This window comes from Clytia hemisphaerica, unplaced genomic scaffold, assembly GCF_902728285.1.
Source record: "Clytia hemisphaerica strain Z4C2 unplaced genomic scaffold, Clytia hemisphaerica genome assembly, whole genome shotgun sequence".
Taxonomy (NCBI): domain Eukaryota; kingdom Metazoa; phylum Cnidaria; class Hydrozoa; order Leptothecata; family Clytiidae; genus Clytia; species Clytia hemisphaerica.
The window spans coordinates 1,060,913-1,081,867 of NW_027103648.1; the positions used below are offsets into that span (position 1 = coordinate 1,060,913).

Genomic DNA, 20,955 nt, shown 5'->3' on the forward strand with positions numbered 1-20,955 from the left:
TCAATGCTTTCCTTTAATTCTATCTATAAAAAATAACAGAAATCTTTAAATGGTATTATTTTTCCTCCAAAAGTACTGAGTAGAAGCATGGTAAGTGAAACTATTTTTAACAATCATAATAAAACTAATAAAATCGATAATAAAGTCGATAAGCACCTGTCATTAATTAGAATGTTCAGGCTGAAAAAAATAATAGAAGGCAAACAGACAGGCAGACAGACAACCAGGAGATTCATATCTTTGTTACAAATTTTATTTATACTATTTTATTCTTTAAAGCATACAATATAATGCTAAGAGTATAGACACTAAATAAACGTGAAAAAGAATATTTCAAACATAAAAACCTGATTGACAAAAAAGATAATGTTGTTTTAAAAACGCGACTACACTCGACGAGGGTTAAAATTACTATCACAAAGGTAGACCTATGTACATAAAGATTAAATGTTTTAACTAAATACTAAGTGCATTTCTATTAAAAAATGGTCAACGACAGATTCGAAACTAGTTTTAAATAACTAATGAACTCTGAGGCTTGAAGTGCAAACGTGGAGTTAGGTAAATTTTACCCGTTGGTATAAATTATGTGAAAAAAGATTCGAATTCAACTTATATCAAAAAAAATATGGATGATATCAAAAGTATTTTAAATCATAGAACGTTAAATCTTGATATGATATACTGAAAACTTATGGCTCGGCTCTACATGTCATACTGTAATAATGGGTGTGTTATATCAAATTATAAACAATTAACTAAATCTTCCTATAAAAAGTATAAAAAATATAATTATGGAAAAAAACAAAGATTTTAATCTGGAATTTTTTAATTCGTTTATATACAATAACGAACTTGCAGGAATAAGAGCAAACTAAAGAAAGGCAAGCAATGTTGAAAAATATACAAAGTCTAAAAGATATAATCACAAAAAATTATCACATATAAAAGAAAGAAGAGTATAAAATAATTATTTTAAAAATAACGATCAACAAAAAAAAAAGAATCATTCAATTAAAAAAAATCATATACCAAAAAATAAATAATAAAATAAAAACATAATGCAAGTGCATTGCAAAGGAAGAAAAGATAGCTATTCAGGAAGAATTTTGTTTATAAAATGTTGAAAAGGAGCAAATTCTCAAAGCTCGAGAGTATGTCAGAATAGAAGCTTTTTAACTAAATTTATGATTAAAGAGAAATCACGAAAGTCTTTTAAAAATTAAGTTTATAGCCAGTTCAAATCTCCCTTTTGTCTTTTATAAAGTGAAACAAACTACTTAAGCTAAATTTATATCCAAAACATGTTTTTTTTGTCAAACACAAAACATTCTAATACCAACCAACTGTACAGTAATTATCATGAATTCATTCACTCATTTCCCAAAGAAAAGATGACCCCTGACAAAATCCATTCAATCCAGATAAAATTAATATTCAATTCACTTCTTTTTTTCAACAAATATTGTTTTTGCTCATTTTTAGTAAGTTTCAAACAAGGTAGCACATGAAAACTTTGTATGTTGTTCAACAAATAGGTGAAAGTTAGCATGATGGCACAGATGTGTAATTCGTTGAACACCCAACGGACATGAACAGCCAACGGACAGCACAATTTATTTGTCCACTCCATACCAAAATAAAATGACGACAAATAATACTTTTCCATTCTTTATAAACTCTATCCAATTAAACAAATTGTGTGATTTTTACCAAAAGAATTTCTATTTTTGATTGATTTCATTTCTTCTTTTTACACATATGCCTTTTCTGACGTTTCATATGAATTCATACCTCTCATTGGATAGCCATCACCCTGAAAAGATAAAACAAAACATATTAAAATCAGTGTTCAGAAGTAGTGCAAGAAGGAGTATCTCAAAGTATGAAGGTCCTTTCTCGCCAATTGCATTCTTTTTGAATAACTCAAGTAGTAGAAAAGTTCAGAGTTGAGATTTAACAGGTTGTGCTATTACTAAAGACGACGTTCCATTTCATGATTCAGACAATATATGCCACAGTAAAAACTTCCAAAACCCAAATTTATTCAAGTTTAACTGAATTTATTTTTGTAGTTGACTGTAATACACTTTTCCCGTGAAAGTTAAAACTCTTCTTTAAAAATAAATGAATAAAAAGAAAGAAATTAATACATACATTGCTCATGATGTCTGAGTGATTGGAAGATCCATTTCTTTGTTTGGAATTATTGACACCTGCATATAGGTTTTGTTGTGGCTGTTGCGGTGGATAATCAACCGCATCTTCAACATAACTAAGTTTTGTCAAAAAAGATCAGAATTTGAAAATCAATATATTTGAAATTGACTGAGACACATCAATTTCAAGCTATTTACTGACAAAAAAGTTCTTTATTTGGCGTTGCGTTACAGACTGCTTCAATCCCAATTTCAAATTTTCCTTCACATTTAAATCAGAATTCAAAAGCATAAAAAATGGTAGACTTTGTAGTGGTGTAACATCGTCATAAAAAAGACTAAAAATTAATTTTCCCTGGTCAGAAACAGAAACACTTTTTAGGGTTAGCCTCATAAGGTTACCGATTTCCTGAGTGGGGTAACTGAAGTTACATTGTTGGGCAGACAGGAACTCCAACTTTTCGTAGCCTTATTCAAAGTCAAATAGATGAAAGTTAGTTATTGAGCCTACCTTGTGGGATACTTGCTTTCTGTAAACAAAGAAAAAAGGTTACGTTAAATTAAAAATTCTATTTTTATGGTGGGTCCTATTTAGGCAAAGAAAGAAAAAATTGCGAACAGTCAGTTTTTTGTTTTCAGATGAAGGGGTTATTAGGCAATTAGGTAATAAATTTTTTTAATGAATTTATACTATCGCAAAATTCAATCAAATTTTAATTATTGATAATGATAATAATAACAATAACGAATGTTCAAAGGCTCCGAAAAATTCTGCAGCTTTTAGACAGCTCACGAATTGTTTCCACGAAGGACCACTATGAACAGAACTAGAACAGTAACAAAAAGGAACAGGAAAATTGAATGAATATTCATTATCCAATTCTTTTTATAACAGGCAAATCCTTACTTTTGGGTGCAGATGGACGTCTACAAAGCCATACAACCAGGATGACAATCAACACCAAAACAATAGTACCACCAATGACACCACCAATTATCTCTGCCAATTTACTATCAGATTCAGGATTCCTTGATTCCATTGCATTTGCTAAAATAAATTCAAAATGTAAATACTTTCTAATTTGTATTTTTTCAAATATCAAGGAAAAGTTTTATTGTATGTAAATTGAGTTGGCTACTTAAGACTCATTACCGATCAGTGGCGTTGTGGGAACATTTTTCTGGAGGGGCCAAAGTCAATTTTTTTTAAATGGCGCCCCCTCCAATTTTTCAAAGTGGTGTCCCCACCCATCATTTTCTAAACTTTTACCAAATTCATTTGCCTAGGCATAATGAGGAAGGAAATATTTAGTGTAGACTAGTAAACTAGTCGGTTATTACTTATAATAAAACTGTCAATCAAATAATGTAAACACTAATTAAATATTCAGCACGCGTGAGAGAAAAGACAAATAACTGACTAGAAGCTACTTCCGACGCCTTTTTTTCTTCACCTAAAATCGTAAGGAGAGACATACAGATTTCGCAATTGCAAGTATTTTAAAATTATCTCAGTAAAATTGGTCCTGGGCGAAAAAAATTGCAAGTATTTTAAAATTATCTCAGTAAAATTGGTCCTGGGCGCAATTTAAGGCGCATAAAGTATGATTTTTAAGATTGGGGCGTTTAAAAAAATCTCTTTTGGCGCCCCTTGCTCTTCGACGCCCCTTCAAAAAAGCTCCGCTGGGGGGCCATGGCCCCCCAGCCCCCCGCCACAACGCCACTGATGACCCGTACGACCGTAGTGCTGGTACACCCAGCTACTCGCAAGGTTGTGGATCAACCCCAGCTCATATCAAAGATTTCCAAAATGGTACTTGGTGACTCTCTGCTTGATGCTCAGCAATTAAGAGAAGGATCAAGGGTAAGTGGAGCAATCCAGGGAGAAAGAGTGGCGCCCTCCCCTACCTTCGGGTAGATAGGTATCAAAAGAGGAGCCTTCGGGTCGCCTCTGAATGTGGTCGCAGAGTTACTTACTAAGACTCGCTTTAAAAAGTTTTGAAGAAATAATTTTTTTTCTCTGTTATTAAAATATCATGAGAGCATTTACTTACGATTATCACCAGGTGTCATGGAAAACCTTATTGAATCATCTCCTTTTCCATAACGGTTCTGTGCATAAAGATATACTTGATAAGGTCTCTGTGGATTTAAACCTTTGATAGTATAGAAATAAAATTCCACATCTTTTTCTCCCACTTTTCTAGAGACATAAACGTTTGCATCCTGGCCAAATTCTGAAGGTTGATGTCCCAATTCCTTTGTCGTTAAATTCAATCGCGGATCCTGACCAACCATGTAGTAAGCTACCCTATAGCCATCTTTGGCACCTCCCCATTCATCGTTAGTAAGTGGTAACCAAGAGACTGTGATTGATGTTCGATCAGGACTGTTTTCTTGGCTAAAATTCTTTGGTGGAAAAGGTGTGTCTGAAGAAAAGAAAAAAACGAACACATATGTAATAGAGAGTTTCCGCAGTCACAACGCCCACTGCAATGGCAACGTGAAAACGTTTGAAATCGCATAGGTGTGAAAAAATATCAGCTTTCCTGTTGTGGCTCATTTTTGATTCCGCAATCATTTTTTAAAAGTAACGAAAAATGGTAAATCTTGGAGAAAATCGTGAAGCTTTTCCTTTTTAATGCAAACTAAAAATACTGTAATGAGAATAGTTTGAGACTTTCCTAGGTTGTCTTAGAATTTTCATGATAAATCTAATCAGGAAAGAAGTAAACAAATTAGAGTAGTATTGACAGCCACTGAAAATAAAGTCCCTAAAGGATAGCAGATCAATTTACCATTACAAAGGTTTGGTAGTTAACCTTTGTTGAGCCAACAACAGTTGAACTACTCGTATTGTGCTAGGTTAAAAAAAGAGTAAGTTGAGCCTGACTGTGGCGACAACAGTTGTGTTGAGCTGTCCAGAACTTTCAGTATCGAAAATTCTTTTTGACTTCAACTGATTAAGCATTTTGTGATAAATACAAAAATACATTCTTATTCTAATTTCATGTCATATTCAAAATGAAAAAGAACCCCTGATTTGCATATAAATTGCATTAAATTCAATAAAACGTTACAGTGTGATCTACAGTGAATCTGGTGCTTGAACCTTGTGCTCCCTTTATTTTCTTCGCACCAGACTCCAAATGCTATCTATTAGGATAAATTCAATATATTCTTTAGGACAATATTTTCGTTACTGTTAGAGCAAAGAATGTCCAAATAAAAATTCCACACGCGGTGGAAAAAAAGGTTTATAGTGCATATGGATGTAAATTAAGCAAAGTTTTTGTCTTTCAATGATTCCAATTTAATGTCAACAGGCTACATGCTGAGTGGACCTACCTTAAGGTTAACGTAATAAGACGATAACGTAATAAAAAAATGGCAATCATTGTAAGAAAATGCAAATAAGAAGTCAGAAATTTTTTTATTTGGGAAAATGAGCATTGGCTTGGTATTTTTTCTGATTTCTTAATTTCAAGGCGAAAAAAGGATTTCAGCCGCCACACGAACTTTCAAAATTCAGGAAATGAAATTTAAGCTTTCAAGTATGATATAAAAATAATAACTTACGCAAGACAGTTATTTTTCTTTCTAACGAATTGGTCCCAGTAAGTGTTTGAGAAGCAAAGCATCGAACAATACGGGCCTCTTTTGGCAAATTTGAAAATGACGATGAGATGTTGAATGGAGTACCAGGTTCTAAAAATTTAACATTATAAACAAGATTAACAATCAATTATAAACAAAATTGAAAGATTCAAAAAAAAAAATTTTCAAAGCTTCTATGTGTTTATAACACATCATTAAGTTATAAAAATGATCCATGAATTGTGATGAACTAAATAATATCTCTTCTTTAAATAATGTTATCATAATATTAGTAAATCATTACCATCTTCATCAAGATTCCGACCATTACTTTTTTTAGGGAAAGTATTTAGGATATCTCTATCAAAAGCCAACAGTGAACATTTCAAGTTAGGAGTTGGGTTGCCAGAGACTTGAAAAAAAAAAAAAAAAAAAAAAAAAAAAAAAAAAAAAAAAAAAAAAAAAAAAAAAAAAAAAGAAAAAAAAAAGGAAAAAAAAGTGCATGTTATATCAAGTGAACTTCCAGCTGTAGTTGATCTGGATTCTATGTTTTTCAAACAGTCTACAAATTTTGGACGATCTGAAAACATAAAATATTACAGATGGATTAATGAAATCTAAAAATGTTGCTTCAATTGCTTCAATGCTGAGCTAACAAGCCTGCAAAAATTTTCTATGGAGAGCTTTGAAGGGTTTGTAGCTTAGAGACTGTTAGAAAGTTTGAAGTTCTTAGACTTATTTTACCACCTGATGGAGTAAATCTTCATAACGGGGTGGCTAATAAATTTTGTCAACTTTATCCCTAAGAAAAAATCAGAGAAGGGCCAGAAGCATCCAAATACATGAGCGAGTTTTCAAAGTCAAATATCTCAACATCTAGCTATGGACAACGCTATATACAATACTTCAATCAATAGTATTCCTTGAGACGCATTTGCTGAAAGCTTGGTTGAATTGAGTGTACTTGATTCTGATAATGTCATCGATTATGTTTGATTAAAAATTTCAAACACAATAAAGTGAAGGGTTTCATTTACCTAAGACAATAAGATTGACACGATCACTTGCTTCACTATCAGCCACACCATCAGCTTTAGTAAAAGATGCATCGCAACGGTACTGAGTTGGGAAGGTCTTTGCAATATTACTCAATCTTAATCCAATAACAGTTGGTTGTGCAGATTCTGTATAGAGAGCTGCATTATTCCCTAAAACATCGCCAGTAACTCCACTTCTTCTTTGTGCAGGTTGGTTACCCATTTTAGTCACCATGGGAATAATTTTGGCTTGATCTGTATTCCATATTCCACATTCAATATTAACACTTGAACGGTCTTCAGTTCCATAGCTAAATCTGAACTTGATAATTGCGGAGCCTGAGCTGTTAGCATTTATCGCTAAATCAGAAACTGAATTGTCCCATTGAAGGCATTCTGAAAATTAAATATATTAAACAAATTAAGTTACATATTTGTAAGCACGTAGTATGTTGAACTTTGTGATCAAAACATACTGGATTATATGTTTGATTAAGCTTTTATTTTAATTTTTTAGTGAGGGTCTATGTTCTGAAAACATCCTTCGTGTGCAAAGACTGAGAAAAATTCAAAAAAAAAATTCTTATATCATATTGTAGAAAATCAGAAGATCTTTCTGATGGTCAAAGAACTAAATTAAAATCTTTTTTGATTAATAATTTAAAGATTTTTTTATATTTTTGGCAAAATATTGAACTTAAAAGTGTCTTTGGTTTTTTTTTCTAATCAAGTTCAAGTTCCACAATTTCAGGTTAAGTGAAGAAAAATCAGAAAAATTAATGATTTTTTTCTCTTTCAGAATCTGGTAGTATGTATTTTTTCTTTTGATCAAAGCAATGGGTGACTTTAACTTCCGTAAAGTCACCTAGATCAAAATTTTAAATATCTTCCGCTAAGAATTTAAAAAAACTTGATAGATGATAGACACAGAATATTATTGGCTTTCATAAAATATAATAATGATGAGTCAAAACTTTTTTTAAAATGTAGAACTTAAAGTTTCATGCTTACAATCATCAGCTACATATGATACAAGTTTGATCTAAAGTCTGTCCAGATATAACTGGCAGTGGAAACAAGAATGCCTGTAACTTTTGATAGTCAAATATAATTATGGAAATTTTTTTTGCTTGTTTTACATAATTAAAAGCGCTATATTTGAATGTATTTTTGGTTGAAAAATTCGCGACTTTTAGCGGTTTAATTTGCGATTGTAAAAATTGAGCTTTTTTTCTACTTATGCTATAACGTTCATTTTTACACCAGTGGTAGTTCATCCTTAGGCTAAGAAGTTTGTTAAATTTCAAGGCAAATAGAAAAGTCCTTCGCAAGATATGGGACCCGAAATACCCCTTGGTAGCACTTTTCTGTGAAATATCAAATCTCCAACTTATTACTAAAAACGGGGGTAGTGATATGATTGATGAAACAGTTTTTCGATCATAACACATTTTACAATCTCTTTATGACCTCATAGCCAAACTGTGTTTAGTACAAGTGTTTTGGGAATTAGCAAAGTTCTTTAATGACTTAAAAATAACAAAGGCAATATAAGTTCATGCTTATCCTTTCAATAAAAACAATTATACTGTATGATTTCACTTCGTTTCGAAATAATCAATGATACCAATAATACCAATGCACCAACACTTAACATTTTCCAACTTTTAATTGCACTGTTCAAAAAAGATAACATAACCCCCGTTTTTAGTAATAAGTTGGAGATTTAATATTTCACAGAAAAGTGCTACCCAGGGGTATTTCGGGTCCCATATCTTCCGAAGGACTTTTCTGTTTGCCTTGAAATTTAACAAACTTCTTAACCTAAGGTTGAACTACCACTGGTGTAAAAATGAACGTTATAGCATAAGTAGAAAAAAAGCTCAATTTTTACAATCGCAAATTAAACCGCTAAAAGTCGCGAATTTTTCAACCAAAAATACATTCAAATATAGCGCTTTTAATTATGTAAAACAAGCAAAAAAAATTTCCATAATTATATTTGACTATCAAAAGTTACAGGCATTCTTGTTTCCACTGCCAATTATATCTGGACAGACTTTAATTGAAAAAATTCAAATTTCAAACACCGCTAGAATCGACAAGTCGTAAAAATTAATGAGTAATTAGAAAAAATAAAATTATAATTCCCATGTGAGCAGCTATGTCCAGTCTTTTGTTTTATAATGTTTGAACATAAACTTATTCATGTGACGACATTTAGAAACGATTTCGGATCTTTTGTTAAGCAATTCGTCTTTGTTTTCGAATCTCAGGATTTCTAATTTTTCTTGTAAACAAAGGCGGCACATTTTGGAAGTGTTAGAGTAGGATTTGACCCGTTTTTGGATAGACCATTTTAACGTCGGGGCAATATTCTTTTCTTTTAAGGCCCAAATATACGTAGACAGGGTTGTGTGCTGTTTTTGTACTTAGCGTTGTTGATAGATTGCTTGTGTTCATTATATCGCTGCTTGAATTCTCTTTCGGTAAGGCCAATGTATGATTTCTTATCATGGTTAGGTGCTGTAACTTCGCATTTATATACAATGGATTTGGTTTTGCATTTGTTTTGTAACGGACATGCATTTTTATTACGACAGTTGCAATGTTGGTCGTTGTCTTCAGGTTTCAATAAAATCTTTTTATTGTGGGAGTTTATAATAGAACGGACGTTTTCGGTACAAGAGTAGCTCACTTTGACATTATTTTTGTTGAAAACTGAATAAAGTTTGTTTGCTTTTGTAAAATGTTTATCAATGAGTTTTAGGAAGGTTTTTCCTACATTTGTTGAGACGTTTTTGTTGTACGGGGGGTTGAACCATATATAATTTTTCGCTTTCTTGATCGACGATTTTCTGTATTTTGGTAGGTATTTTCATATGATAAGTTGATGTTTTTGTAACCACTGGACATAGCTGCTCACATGGGAATTATAATTTTATTTTTTCTAATTACTCATTAATTTTTACGACTTGTCGATTCTAGCGGTGTTTGAAATTTGAATTTTTTCAATTAGATCAAACTTGTATCATATGTAGCTGATGATTGTAAGCATGAAACTTTAAGTTCTACATTTTAAAAAAAGTTTTGACTCATCATTATTGTATTGCTCCTTTACGTAGAGCACTGTCTTTGGTGAAACAAACCCACCTTTATTGCTACTTTCATAAAATATATACTTTTATGGTTCTAAAATTTGTCAGTCGGAAGATATAGCCAATTAAAGGAAAAGTATTAGAAAGGTGTCCACATACCTTAAATGATCAATTAGGTCCATTAGATCACAAAAAATGAAAGAAAGAAATTTTTTGACTTTGACAATTTTTTAATTTGAGGAGACCTCATCAATGACGTTATTTTTTGAGCTATTTTCCGTTATAGTTTCTCAAAGATTGATTTTCAGATATTTGTTCTGATATTCTTTGGAATACTTAGATAAATATCTTTCATTAGGCATACTTGAGCTTCAAATTTTCACTTTCATTCTCAAGCCCCAGCAAAAGTGAAGATGACACCACATAGGGACCAGCAAAATGGTCAGAATTTTTCTCACCACTCGTTTTTGTGATCTTGTTTACCTAATTGATCATTTAAAAAAATTAGTTTGCTTCTAACAAGTCTGTGCACACGAAAAGCATTGTGTGCTCTCACTCACAAGCTCTCACTATCCAGGGATAATCAGATGGTTAAGATTTTTGGCACGCTATAAACTATCCTGAGTAAAACCAACAATCTTTCAAAATTCTATTGTTTTCTTGCTTAAGATAAAAAGCATGCATGAATATCTCGTTTTGATGAGGTTTTGCTCAGGTTTATATCAGATTACCCCTTTTTCAATTTCAATAAAAAATTCAATTAGTATATAAAAAGGAATGAAAGTATGACATAATAATATGAAAAAAGGATAACAAAATTTTAATCACCTGTTAATTTTGTACACATAAAACATATTAAAACTATTATGTAGAACTTCATTTTTAGTTCTTATCTAGAAACAAAAGTAGATTAAGAATTAGTTCAACGTATGGATTCTTCTATTTCCCTAAGACAGCTCCTAAATTAAACACCCTTATTTAGCGAAGCTTCAGCTGGAAAAAAATTGTTGAACCAAACCAAGGTTTTAAGTAGTATTTTTAAAGAGCTTAGTTGCAAACAGACTGGGTAAAAAAATGATCGCCTTTACCGAAGACTTTTCGTATTCCAATGGAAATAAAATATTTTGCTATCAAAGGCATAAATTAATAACATCTACGTTATTCCTAAGATTAATTCAAAATGACAAACTTTTCTCTTTGTTTGGAACGCGTTATTTTATCAAAACAATCAGAAACAACATATAGTCGTTCTGATTGTCAGGGAAAATACTATAAGCTGATTGGATGCAATAAAACGAGTCCGAGAAGATTTATTTGCAATCAGGTGTTTGTATAAGCAAAGTGAAAACTTGTTGAATAGAGGTTACCACACCTTACACTCTGGCTAATTTTGAACAGTCACAGGATATTAACCCTTTCCGAAAGCATGATTTCACGGATATATGACGCGAGAAAGACATTTGCTTTACTCCTTGAAGTTTGAATATGAGTTAGAGAATTGAATTACTGACCGGGTAAAAAAATTCATGTCATAAGCTTTCCAAGAATCTGAGTAAAGTGATTTTTTGTCCAAATTTTTGAGCAATTTTTCCCTTACAGATTTAGCCTGAGTAAATTTACAACAAACATTGAAAATTTATAATTCTACAGTAGTTGTAAACAAGATATCGAAAAGCGGTTTTTTGCCAGTTACGGGAAATTTATCTATTATCCCATTTAGCTATGGGCCACCCGTTGGCCCGTCTTTCATATAGGAACACGATTCATGGGCCACCCGGTGGCCCGTCTGTCCGGAAAAGGTTAAGTAGTTGGCTAAAAAGTAACATCATGATAACATTAATTTCTAAGCAATCTTACATTCTGTGAAATATAATCTGATTGGAATTCAGAAGTTACAGACTTTCAGCCATTCAGAATTCATTTGTGGACAGCTTTCATCTGATCAGAAAGTGAGAGTCAAGGCAAAGATGTATTTCTCAAATTAAAACTGGTAAGAAATGCCAACAGGTTCAAGATATGCGTAAAAAATTTTGTTTTTTAAATAAGGGTGATATCGTTTGCCTTGCATCAATTTTGATTTGCAAGCTTTTTCACAAGGGAATTGAGACGTATGTGGAGCAAGATTGGTCAGAAAGATATTCCACGATCCTTCAATCACTTGGTTCAACCCCCCCCTACAACCAGAACGGTGAAACAAAAATGGCACAAAGGTTTCTACAACTCATTGATAAGCATTTCCCAAAATATCACAGACCCAGTTTAACTGTAGAGCGAAAGCCAAAAAAAACAATTGCCAAAAATCACATGGAAAACCATCTTTGTCCACTGTTAAACTGTTAATCACTGAAATGTTCACTTTATCTCACAGAGAAACTTACTACTAAGATAGATAAACAGATAAACTGTTTCAACCTCAAGAACACAGACTATTGGACAGACTAATAATGCAAAAAGCTAAAGGTTTCTCACCGATTGAGAAGAATAATCTCACAAGTCGCGTACGTTCTCTAAAACGGGGTAATGGGGTGGTGATATGCAAAAAATTCTTAAAAACCCTTTTAGTACTCATATATGTCTGAGATTTTAGTACCAACCCACCCTCCTGTATACCAACATAACTTCTTCTGCATCAGCAATAGTCCTATTTCTAGGTGCCATACCATTTTGAACCCAGCAGTGAAAACATTACGTAATGACTCCACATGATAACCTGATAGTAGATAAACTTCTTAGCGCTTGATTTTTATCTATATTGATTTTGCTATACCATTGTCCATGTGCTAAAAAGTATACGCACAGTCCATGCATGGGGTTATTTGGTATTTTTAGACTTAGCAATCTACCGTCAACTGCTCTAACTTGGGACGATTGGTCAAAACATGGGACTGCTAATATCTGGCCGTTATTTATACTTACTTGTTAAATCTCTTTGACAACAGATTTGTTTTGAGAACTCCACCAAGTTTATCAATCATACTTTCTGTCATAACATGTCACAATAATTTTCACTGATAGCGCGCCCTTTTTAACTTTTTTTGCTTTCATTCAAAATGGCTGGACGCCGATTGGAGAATTAGAGAACGCCCGCCGCCTAACTGCCTATTGCCCAATGGGATTAATAAATAATGAGTGTGTAACTTGCCGCGCAAGTGACGTCAAACGCTCCATATCGTTTTGCCACTATTTGGTCTTCTTCGTTCCAGACATTCACATATGTGTTCCACTACGAATTTTTTTTAAAAGCATACTTGGTGTGAAAGAGAAATCGTGTTTTTTTTAATACGCCGTTCATTAACTCAAATGGAATGACTTTGGACGTTTGGTGAAATGGTGGCCGAATTGCTGTCCCAAGTTAGAGCAGTTGACGGTAATGTATAAATGTATACATGTACTTTTCAGGCTTGGCATACACTAAAACGAAAAATTTATGCCTGAATTTTCACTTTTTTAACCTAGCTACCCTGAGGCTGGAATTGTTGGTTAGCTGTCATCCGACCGACCCTACCTCGAAACCCCTGCCAACCCAAAAAGTTTTATTGCTATTTTAAAGAAGATTTTTTTTCCTTCAAACACTTCAAACAATAAAAAATCAAAACTCATATCTTGTTTGTCTCAAGCATAAGAATCGTAAATTCCCTGCTAGCACTTCTGTTTTTTATTCGAAATTACCTGAATATAAACAAACTGTTAACCCTTCCATGGATGCCAAAATAAAAAAAATCCCGACCGACCAACCGACCGACAAAATCTAGGATCAGGTGACGGCAAACCAACAATTTTTTAAGCCCAGCCTGAGTGGTCCTAAATCTGACAGCCCTGCGTAAATTCGACCCCTCACCTCAAACAGCTGCTATGAAAAGAATTATATGTTTACAAACATTCCCTCTCCAAGTTGAACAATAAACTATATTGCAAGAACTCTCGAAAAAAAAAACATCTAAGGCGGCAATCACAAATATCTTTCTTTCGCATCGCTCGACCGACTCTCAAAAATTGAGTAGAATTGAGTCGGTGAGTTGGTAAATTTGTGGGACTTTTTCTGTCAATGACCTTTCCTGCGTTCTAAAATTTTTTTTTGCGAGCGATTACAGTATAGCAGCATTTTTGACTTTGTTTATCATTACATGCGCCATTTTGGGGTCGGAGGTCACAGTGTTCAAAGGTCATAATTTTAAACCACCCATTACACGCGGTTTTTTTGGCTGCTGGCTGGCTGGCAGAAAATTTTTACGACCGATCGACTCACTTTTTAGACCCAACGAGGACGCGAAATGAAGATATTTGTGATTCCCGCCTAACAAGATGACTAATATGTCAAGATGTCAATTAAGGGGCCGTCGACAAACGACTTTCCTTTTTTTTAACGGCCTGAGGCCGTTGAGGTTTCAAACCCCCTCACCCCTACGTCTTAGCGAACAAAAAATTATTCAAAAGTAAATACTTCCACTGGTCCAAGGCCCCCATGTTCTTTCGATTCGTATATAATCCTCAAAGTTCTTCTTTTCGCACGGAATAAACATGTGGTTTTGAGCTGTGACCTTTCAATTTTGAAACTCCAAGCCCCGTGGCAAGTCACGTGATCAGTCATTTTTCTCGTTGAAGCATTAATTGGTGATCGGGAATAAGGTGAATGTTGTGTGTTTTTTTTGGTCTTAGCCTTTCTTTACATGTTTCTACTTTTTGGACTGATGAAATTTGTAAGTGAGACTTTCCCTTTTTCAAAAACTTTTTTATCAGCATTGCAGTGACCCCCTCCCACCCCTTACGGCCAGAAGCCGTTAAAAAAAAGGAGAATTGTTTGTCGACGGCCCCTAATGTGATAAAAAAGTGTGAGTTGTAAAAATAATTACCTCTATTATTCTGAATCCGTTGCTCGTGTTTAAAACATTAAACAATTTTGTAATAAAAAATTATGTTTTGTACAAGAAGCAATTAGTGTTTTTCGGATTTAGGCAGGGCTGTCGGATGTAGGACCACTCACGGTAACACATTGTGCAAATTTTCTTGATTTACCCAATTCTATATTTTTTCAAAATTGGGTTTGAGTAAATTTTGAAAATAAAATTGCCCAAATGTGTAAACACCACAGGGAATCATCACAGTAATAACAGAGCAAAAAAACATAAGTTTGAATTCTAGTGTATAAAACCATTAATCCTCTCTCTACTTACTACCAGCCATCCACAGGCCAGACCCTGTTGGTTGTCCAGACCATCCATCACGCATCAGTCCCAAAAAAAAATATTAAAGAATGTAGGGCAATAATGAAGCAATGAATGATGATCCAACTAAGATCTTTCACAAGTCACTGCACTGAATCACTAAATGCTAAACTAGGATGTCTCTCTAAATAATGCAAAAAATAATTTTCAATCAAACTGATTCACAAACTTTCAAAAATGCATGAGTATTCACAAGTTTCTAACCAAAGAGAGCCTAAATATATCATACACACTCATTTCAGTCTATATTTTCTTTGAACAAATCTCAGTATCAAAACACACATAAGATTTTCTACTTTACAGCCTTATCAGCCATTATAGTTTTGTGATAGTATAGCGCCCATCATGATCATAAAATACCTAACATCATTTCATAAATAAAATGATATCATCATATCAAATAAAGAATATAAAAGGGACAAATACTTCTCTTTGTTTTAACAACAATAGATCTTTGATATGACAAATTTGTAACCGACAACAATTAAAAATCAAATTTTTGAGAAATTGCTTTTATTGTTGGAATTTATTACTCACCGAAATGTCATCGAATCGAAAGAGGAGGAAAATTTGTAAAAAAGTTGTATCACTTTTTGTTGATGTTTTGATTTTCTGTGTCAGCATGACGTCATATGATAAAACCCGGAACGAGGATAAGACAGGGAGGGCGACCCGCCTATATCTTCCTTTGCCGCCCTTGTTATCGCAATATCATCGCAACCCGACCATAGTAAGCTGCGCGCATCCCCAGAATTTATTTTGTTATATCAAATCATATCAGAGGGGGTACGTGCAGCCTAGACCATCAGTGCAGCAGTAATATTTAAAGATCGAGATGGAGCCTAGTTATTTTTATTAATAATTTTCAATGTCAAATGTGCTTAAAGAGCAACCCTTCAATCAAGTGGGGAATAGCTGCCAGCACACGCAGTCCATGATGTATATCGATACAATTTGATAATACTCGCGATAACCCTTTTTTCCGTAACCTCGTTCCCTCCTGTCCTGTGCATTATCAGCAGCTTTCTGATGCTTACTGGTAGCGCTAGATAATACCCTGGCGCATTGTATATTTCTCCAAAGGTGTAAAGGCCAGTCTCGACTTTCGCGCGACATGAGCGAAAACTTTTTGACGTTTTGTAAGGTCATTGGTCGGTTGAAAAATGAATAGTAATTCCATTGATGGTCGAAAGTCGAAATTGACGTAAAACGGATTAAAAAGTGTAAAACTTATTTCAACTTTTTTTTGTTCGTGCGAAACTTTTTTATGACGTAATCTTTTCTTCATTCAGGCAAAAAAGGTGGGTCAATTTTTCATATCCAACACCAAGGTAACAAACATCCCTGTGCCAATGGCACAATGAAATTCTTTGAATATTCTATCCCCATTGGGATTTTGATAAAAATTTTTATCCCGCTACTGTTAAAAAAAGTCCCATCAGGGGTGTAATCCCGGGGGGAGGTACTAGGGTTGCGAGCATACGGGGGGGGTGCCGCCCGACTTTCGAACTTTGGACCCTTACCGGGACTAAAAAGGAGAAAACAAAGGAACATTTTGGGAATTTTACGACCCTTAGCGGGACAAATTTGACCAATTTTGACCAAATTTCGATCAGGGGGTATAAAGTTGAAATTTTCCTATTTTTCCGACCCTTAGTGGGACTGAAATTTAATTTTCTGGTTTTCCCACCCTTAGCGGGACTTTGGAAGTCCAAAAAAGGCACCCTTAAGGGCGGTACATACCGTGCCCTCCATTTGCCTAAGTACCCCCCCCCCCCGGCTGTAATCAAATCATGGATCTGAAGATAAATGGGGCAGTTATCTTTAAAGTAACTTCAAGTAATTAACATATAGCATGTATTTTCTTTCCTACTCTTTCTCTCTATTACATCATAGTAGTGTTATATATTGCTATTTAAAATTTTTTGAATATGTCAATGAACGAATGAGGAAGACAGTTATAATACAACAGCTTCTAATAACGGCTGGATAGAAGAGATAATCAGTTATTAAAAAAAACGTTAAATCGTGTCTTAAAAAAACGTTAGAGCTGTAGGGTGCTACAAAAAGTAACATACTCTAAATAAAGACACACCTGTGTCACCATGGTGTCACAGACCCCTTTGGACCCCCGCCCCACTGAAAAATATAGTTTAAAATTTCTTTCACTGGTATGGTGGGAAAAATAACCGATAATTCCCTCTGAGAAATTGACTTTGATTTCATATTTTATCTTTATTCGATGGAAGAAATTTAACTCCAGAACGATAGAACTTCTATCCTCTCATTTATGATTTCGATAGAGACAGGGGTGTAAAAAGATCTTGAATGTTCCGTGAGTGTTTTAAGCTTTTATAACTGATTCGAAATAGCCGAGTAACCTCACCTACAGTCTAAAGGGTTTTAACGTATCTTTTTGTAACAGTGAATAATAGACAAAAAGTGGGGATATAAAAACGTAAATTCGTGTCAAAAAGAAACGTTAGAGGTGTGATGCTTAAAAGTTTTGGTTGCAAAGTAGAATAATATGTAAAAGCATATATCAAAGAGCTTTGAAAAGCAGAGGACACAGATCATTTCAGAGTTGCAAAGCGTAATGGGTAATCATGGACCACTTTGCGCTAATGACAACTTACTATTTGTCCAAAGTTTTGAAAATTTTAAAAGATTTTTGCGTCTAGCCAACCAGAAGTCATTACTAGAGCGCAACCAGTCCTGATTACCAATGATTCATTTTGACTGTAAAATGTCCTATGATAACGGTTGATATCAACCTCGTTCCCTGCGCATCATTAGCTTTTTTATGCTTTAACTATAAGGCGCTAGATAATAGCGCCAGATGACGCTAGATGGCGTCCATCAGTAGTGTAAATAAAGCCTGGGATACACGAAATTGTTGAATCGAGGCTAGAATTAAAAATGATTATCAACTTGTTTAACAATTTTTGAGGAAAAGTTAGACACATGATTTTTAAGCTCATTCATGCCCATTCATTAGATAAATAGAATATGAGGCTTATTGGAAAATTCAAATTTAGGGGCTGAATTAGACGATGTTATCGTCCGTTACTACAGTGATAGTAAAGGCGGGAAAAAATGGCGGTATGGCGTTATGGCGGTATACGGAAAAAAATCGGTGGGAGAGTTCCGAAGACTGGCAACTCTACCGACTGTTAACTCTTTTCGGCAAAAAAACCCGTTTGCGAATTTTCTTCGGCTTTGGGCTTTTTTCTTAGATAGTGATTCGTCTTAGACTATAACATAGTCTAGGGCTGAATATGACAGTTGTACGACATTTTGGCACAAAACGAATAGTAGTAGCGTTTTGATAAGATTTGCTCTATACAGTATTAGCTTAAGCTTTAACCATTGCAAAGAAATTTTCATCGATCGGGAAAAATTAATATCATATTAATATTCAAATATCTAATAAAATATTTAAGATCTTTATAACATAACGCTAATAGTTTACTTACAAGATTTGATCAAAAGAACGTATCTACCGGGTCTGTAAGACTGTGACACAGTGGTCTATAATATAAAGCTTTTGGTTCTTGTTAAAGGGACATAAAAGTAGTAAAATGTAAAATTGCGCAAACCACGTGTCATTAAAGAGAACAATTTGATTTTTTTGATATGTGACATTTTTTTTGATTTTGTATTCCGCCGCATATGATTTGTTTACAAATTTCGTCAGTACTTTTATGTCCCTTTAGATATTTTGGCAACAATAGACCTTTTCATAAATAACGTCACGAACATCACTTGCCTCGTTTTGAAATTATTGCCATGGTGATTAGCTCCCAGCGGATTTTATTAAAACTACTTTCTATTCATAAAAAAATCATTTAATATCTCAAGGGACATAATCACATGGTAGTTGTTTGAATGCGAGGCAGGTGATGTTCGAGACGTAATTTATAAAAAGGTATATTATCCTGGCCAAAAGTAAATGGAATTTTACCCATTCTTCTGGTGTTTCTTTTTGCCCCCTATTTCCCTTGTAGAAGGAGATCGGGGAGTATGGGTCATGTAAAATCAGAGCAATTTCGTTACTTTTTGCCTTTTTTTAGATCAGCTTATTATATAAGATAATGTATAACATTTTCCAAAATATATTATTGCTCCCGAAGGGAGCCTATGTTGCTTCACGAGGCCGTGCTAGGGATCGAGCTGGCGAAAAATTGTTCAAGAACGGGACGATGTAACCTAGTGACCGCAGCATCTAAAAGATTGCCGTGTGGTGAGCTTTTAAGCTAGCTCGACCGCGCGATCAGATATTTTGCGTCTTTAGCGCTCCAAAGTCATAGCTTGATTCCGAAAGCAACGTGGGACTAACCTGATAACAGATGTTCGTAATTTTCTTACGCGCACGGTAAACCTCTGAAGGCACTTGAAAATTATACATCTGAGGAAAATAGTCCTCCCGCGGAAAATTCTACAACAAGAATCTTGTTGTGCGCCGGAAAGTTAAAAACTGATACGGCGCCCTATTCATAAACACAATCACGCAACTTTGTTGTCATTCCTAGTCCTTTTAGACGAACGCGGTTCTTACGATTTCGAGATTGCATATTCGTCAGATTGTTATGTTTTCACCCATCCCTTTAGAGCTTCAGCGTGGTCGGCAGAAAACAACCACAATCTGATCTCAGGTTACGTGGGACCAGTTGGTTTCAGAAAGTAGAAGGTATAAATAAATTTTATATTTTATAGAATCCCTCTAATATGACTGACAAAGTATCCTCTAGTGATATTAATCAGACTTCAAATGAAGTTAATATTCAGACTACTATGAAAGTTCATAAAGGAAAGACTTCTCTAAAAAGAGATTTAAAAGGAAAGACTTCTCTAATAAGAGATTTAAATGAGAAAAGTGAAATAACAGATATCCACTTTTTGAATGCTTGCAGATTACAAAGCTCAGTTTATACTTGTGCTGTTGACTCATTTCTTGAAATAATCTTTGTTATTCTGAGAGAATTCATTCAGAACTTAGAGCTCAAAAGTGAATTTTTTAGACTAATTGGTACGTGTTTAGAACAATATGATGCATTATTGAATTTGAACTATTATAATGATGGAAATGTTAATAATGAAATGCTCCTGTCTCAATTTCGTCAGCCTGTTTGGGATTTCTTAGCTGAAAAATGTCCATCATTTGCTAATCGTGATTGTAATGCGCAGTTTTCAGAAATTTTTTCAGACAACTACATGTTGTGTAACATGACAGATGAAGAAAAAAATATATTCCGCGTAGGTTATACATTGAAAGGTCAATGTACAGATTGCAATAGAGTCTTATCTGCTCAGGATTATGATATGCTAAATTACATAACAGGGTATCATTTAAGCTTGTTAGACAACATTAATGATTGGAAAGAACTTTTGAATCCACTACGTGAGAAAAGGTTGCGCTGCACATGTGGCACAATTTGTGAAGACTTATTTTTAGATTCCTTTACACATCCAAAGGTTTTTTTAGTTGAATTTCACTCAGATATAAATCAAGTTATATTTTTTGATGAGCAAATTTTGATTCAAGGAAAAAAATACGTTCTGAAAGGATTAGTAAGAAATCAGGGGAGACACTTTGTATGTGCTGTTTCTAAAAATGGGCATTGGAGTTATATAGATGACTGTAAAGAATACATTTTGATTTATAACGATTTAGCAAGTCTTTATAATAGCCAAAAAAATGGCTGGTTTTTCTGCTTTTATGTTAAAGATGATGATTGTAACAGGATATCAGATGCCTCTGAATCAAATATACATTTTTCAGTTTCTAGACCAGTTGGTAAAAGAAAAAGTTGTGATTCAAAAAATTATCCCTTAAGAAGCA

At 33.9% G+C, this 20,955-nt stretch overlaps 1 protein-coding gene across 1 annotated transcript; it reads right to left on the minus strand.

Moving 5' to 3' along the window:
- Nucleotides 1-237: 237 nt before the first annotated feature.
- LOC136803036 (uncharacterized) lies at nt 238-10,784 on the minus strand. Its single transcript, XM_067059786.1, has 10 exons — nt 10,720-10,784; nt 6,794-7,189; nt 6,256-6,336; nt 6,061-6,171; nt 5,739-5,867; nt 4,214-4,588; nt 3,067-3,207; nt 2,671-2,689; nt 2,158-2,275; nt 238-1,816 (listed from the first exon to the last, which is right to left on the minus strand). The coding sequence occupies exons 1-10, from the start codon at nt 10,769-10,771 to the stop codon at nt 1,754-1,756; spliced, it is 1,485 nt and encodes a 494-aa protein (XP_066915887.1). The 5' UTR covers nt 10,772-10,784; the 3' UTR covers nt 238-1,753.
- Nucleotides 10,785-20,955: the final 10,171 nt, after the last annotated feature.

Excerpts from the sequence above, each read along its gene's own strand:
- LOC136803036 (XM_067059786.1), bottom strand. The coding sequence starts at position 10,771 with ATGAAGTTCTACATAATAGTTTTAATATGTTTTATGTGTACAAAATTA. Across the intron at positions 6,172-6,255 it reads TTCACTTGATATAACATGCA|AAGTCTCTGGCAACCCAACT; the intron begins CTTTTTTTTCCT and ends TTTTTTTTTTTC. Across the intron at positions 5,868-6,060 it reads TCGGAATCTTGATGAAGATG|AACCTGGTACTCCATTCAAC; the intron begins GTAATGATTTAC and ends TTAAATTTTTAG.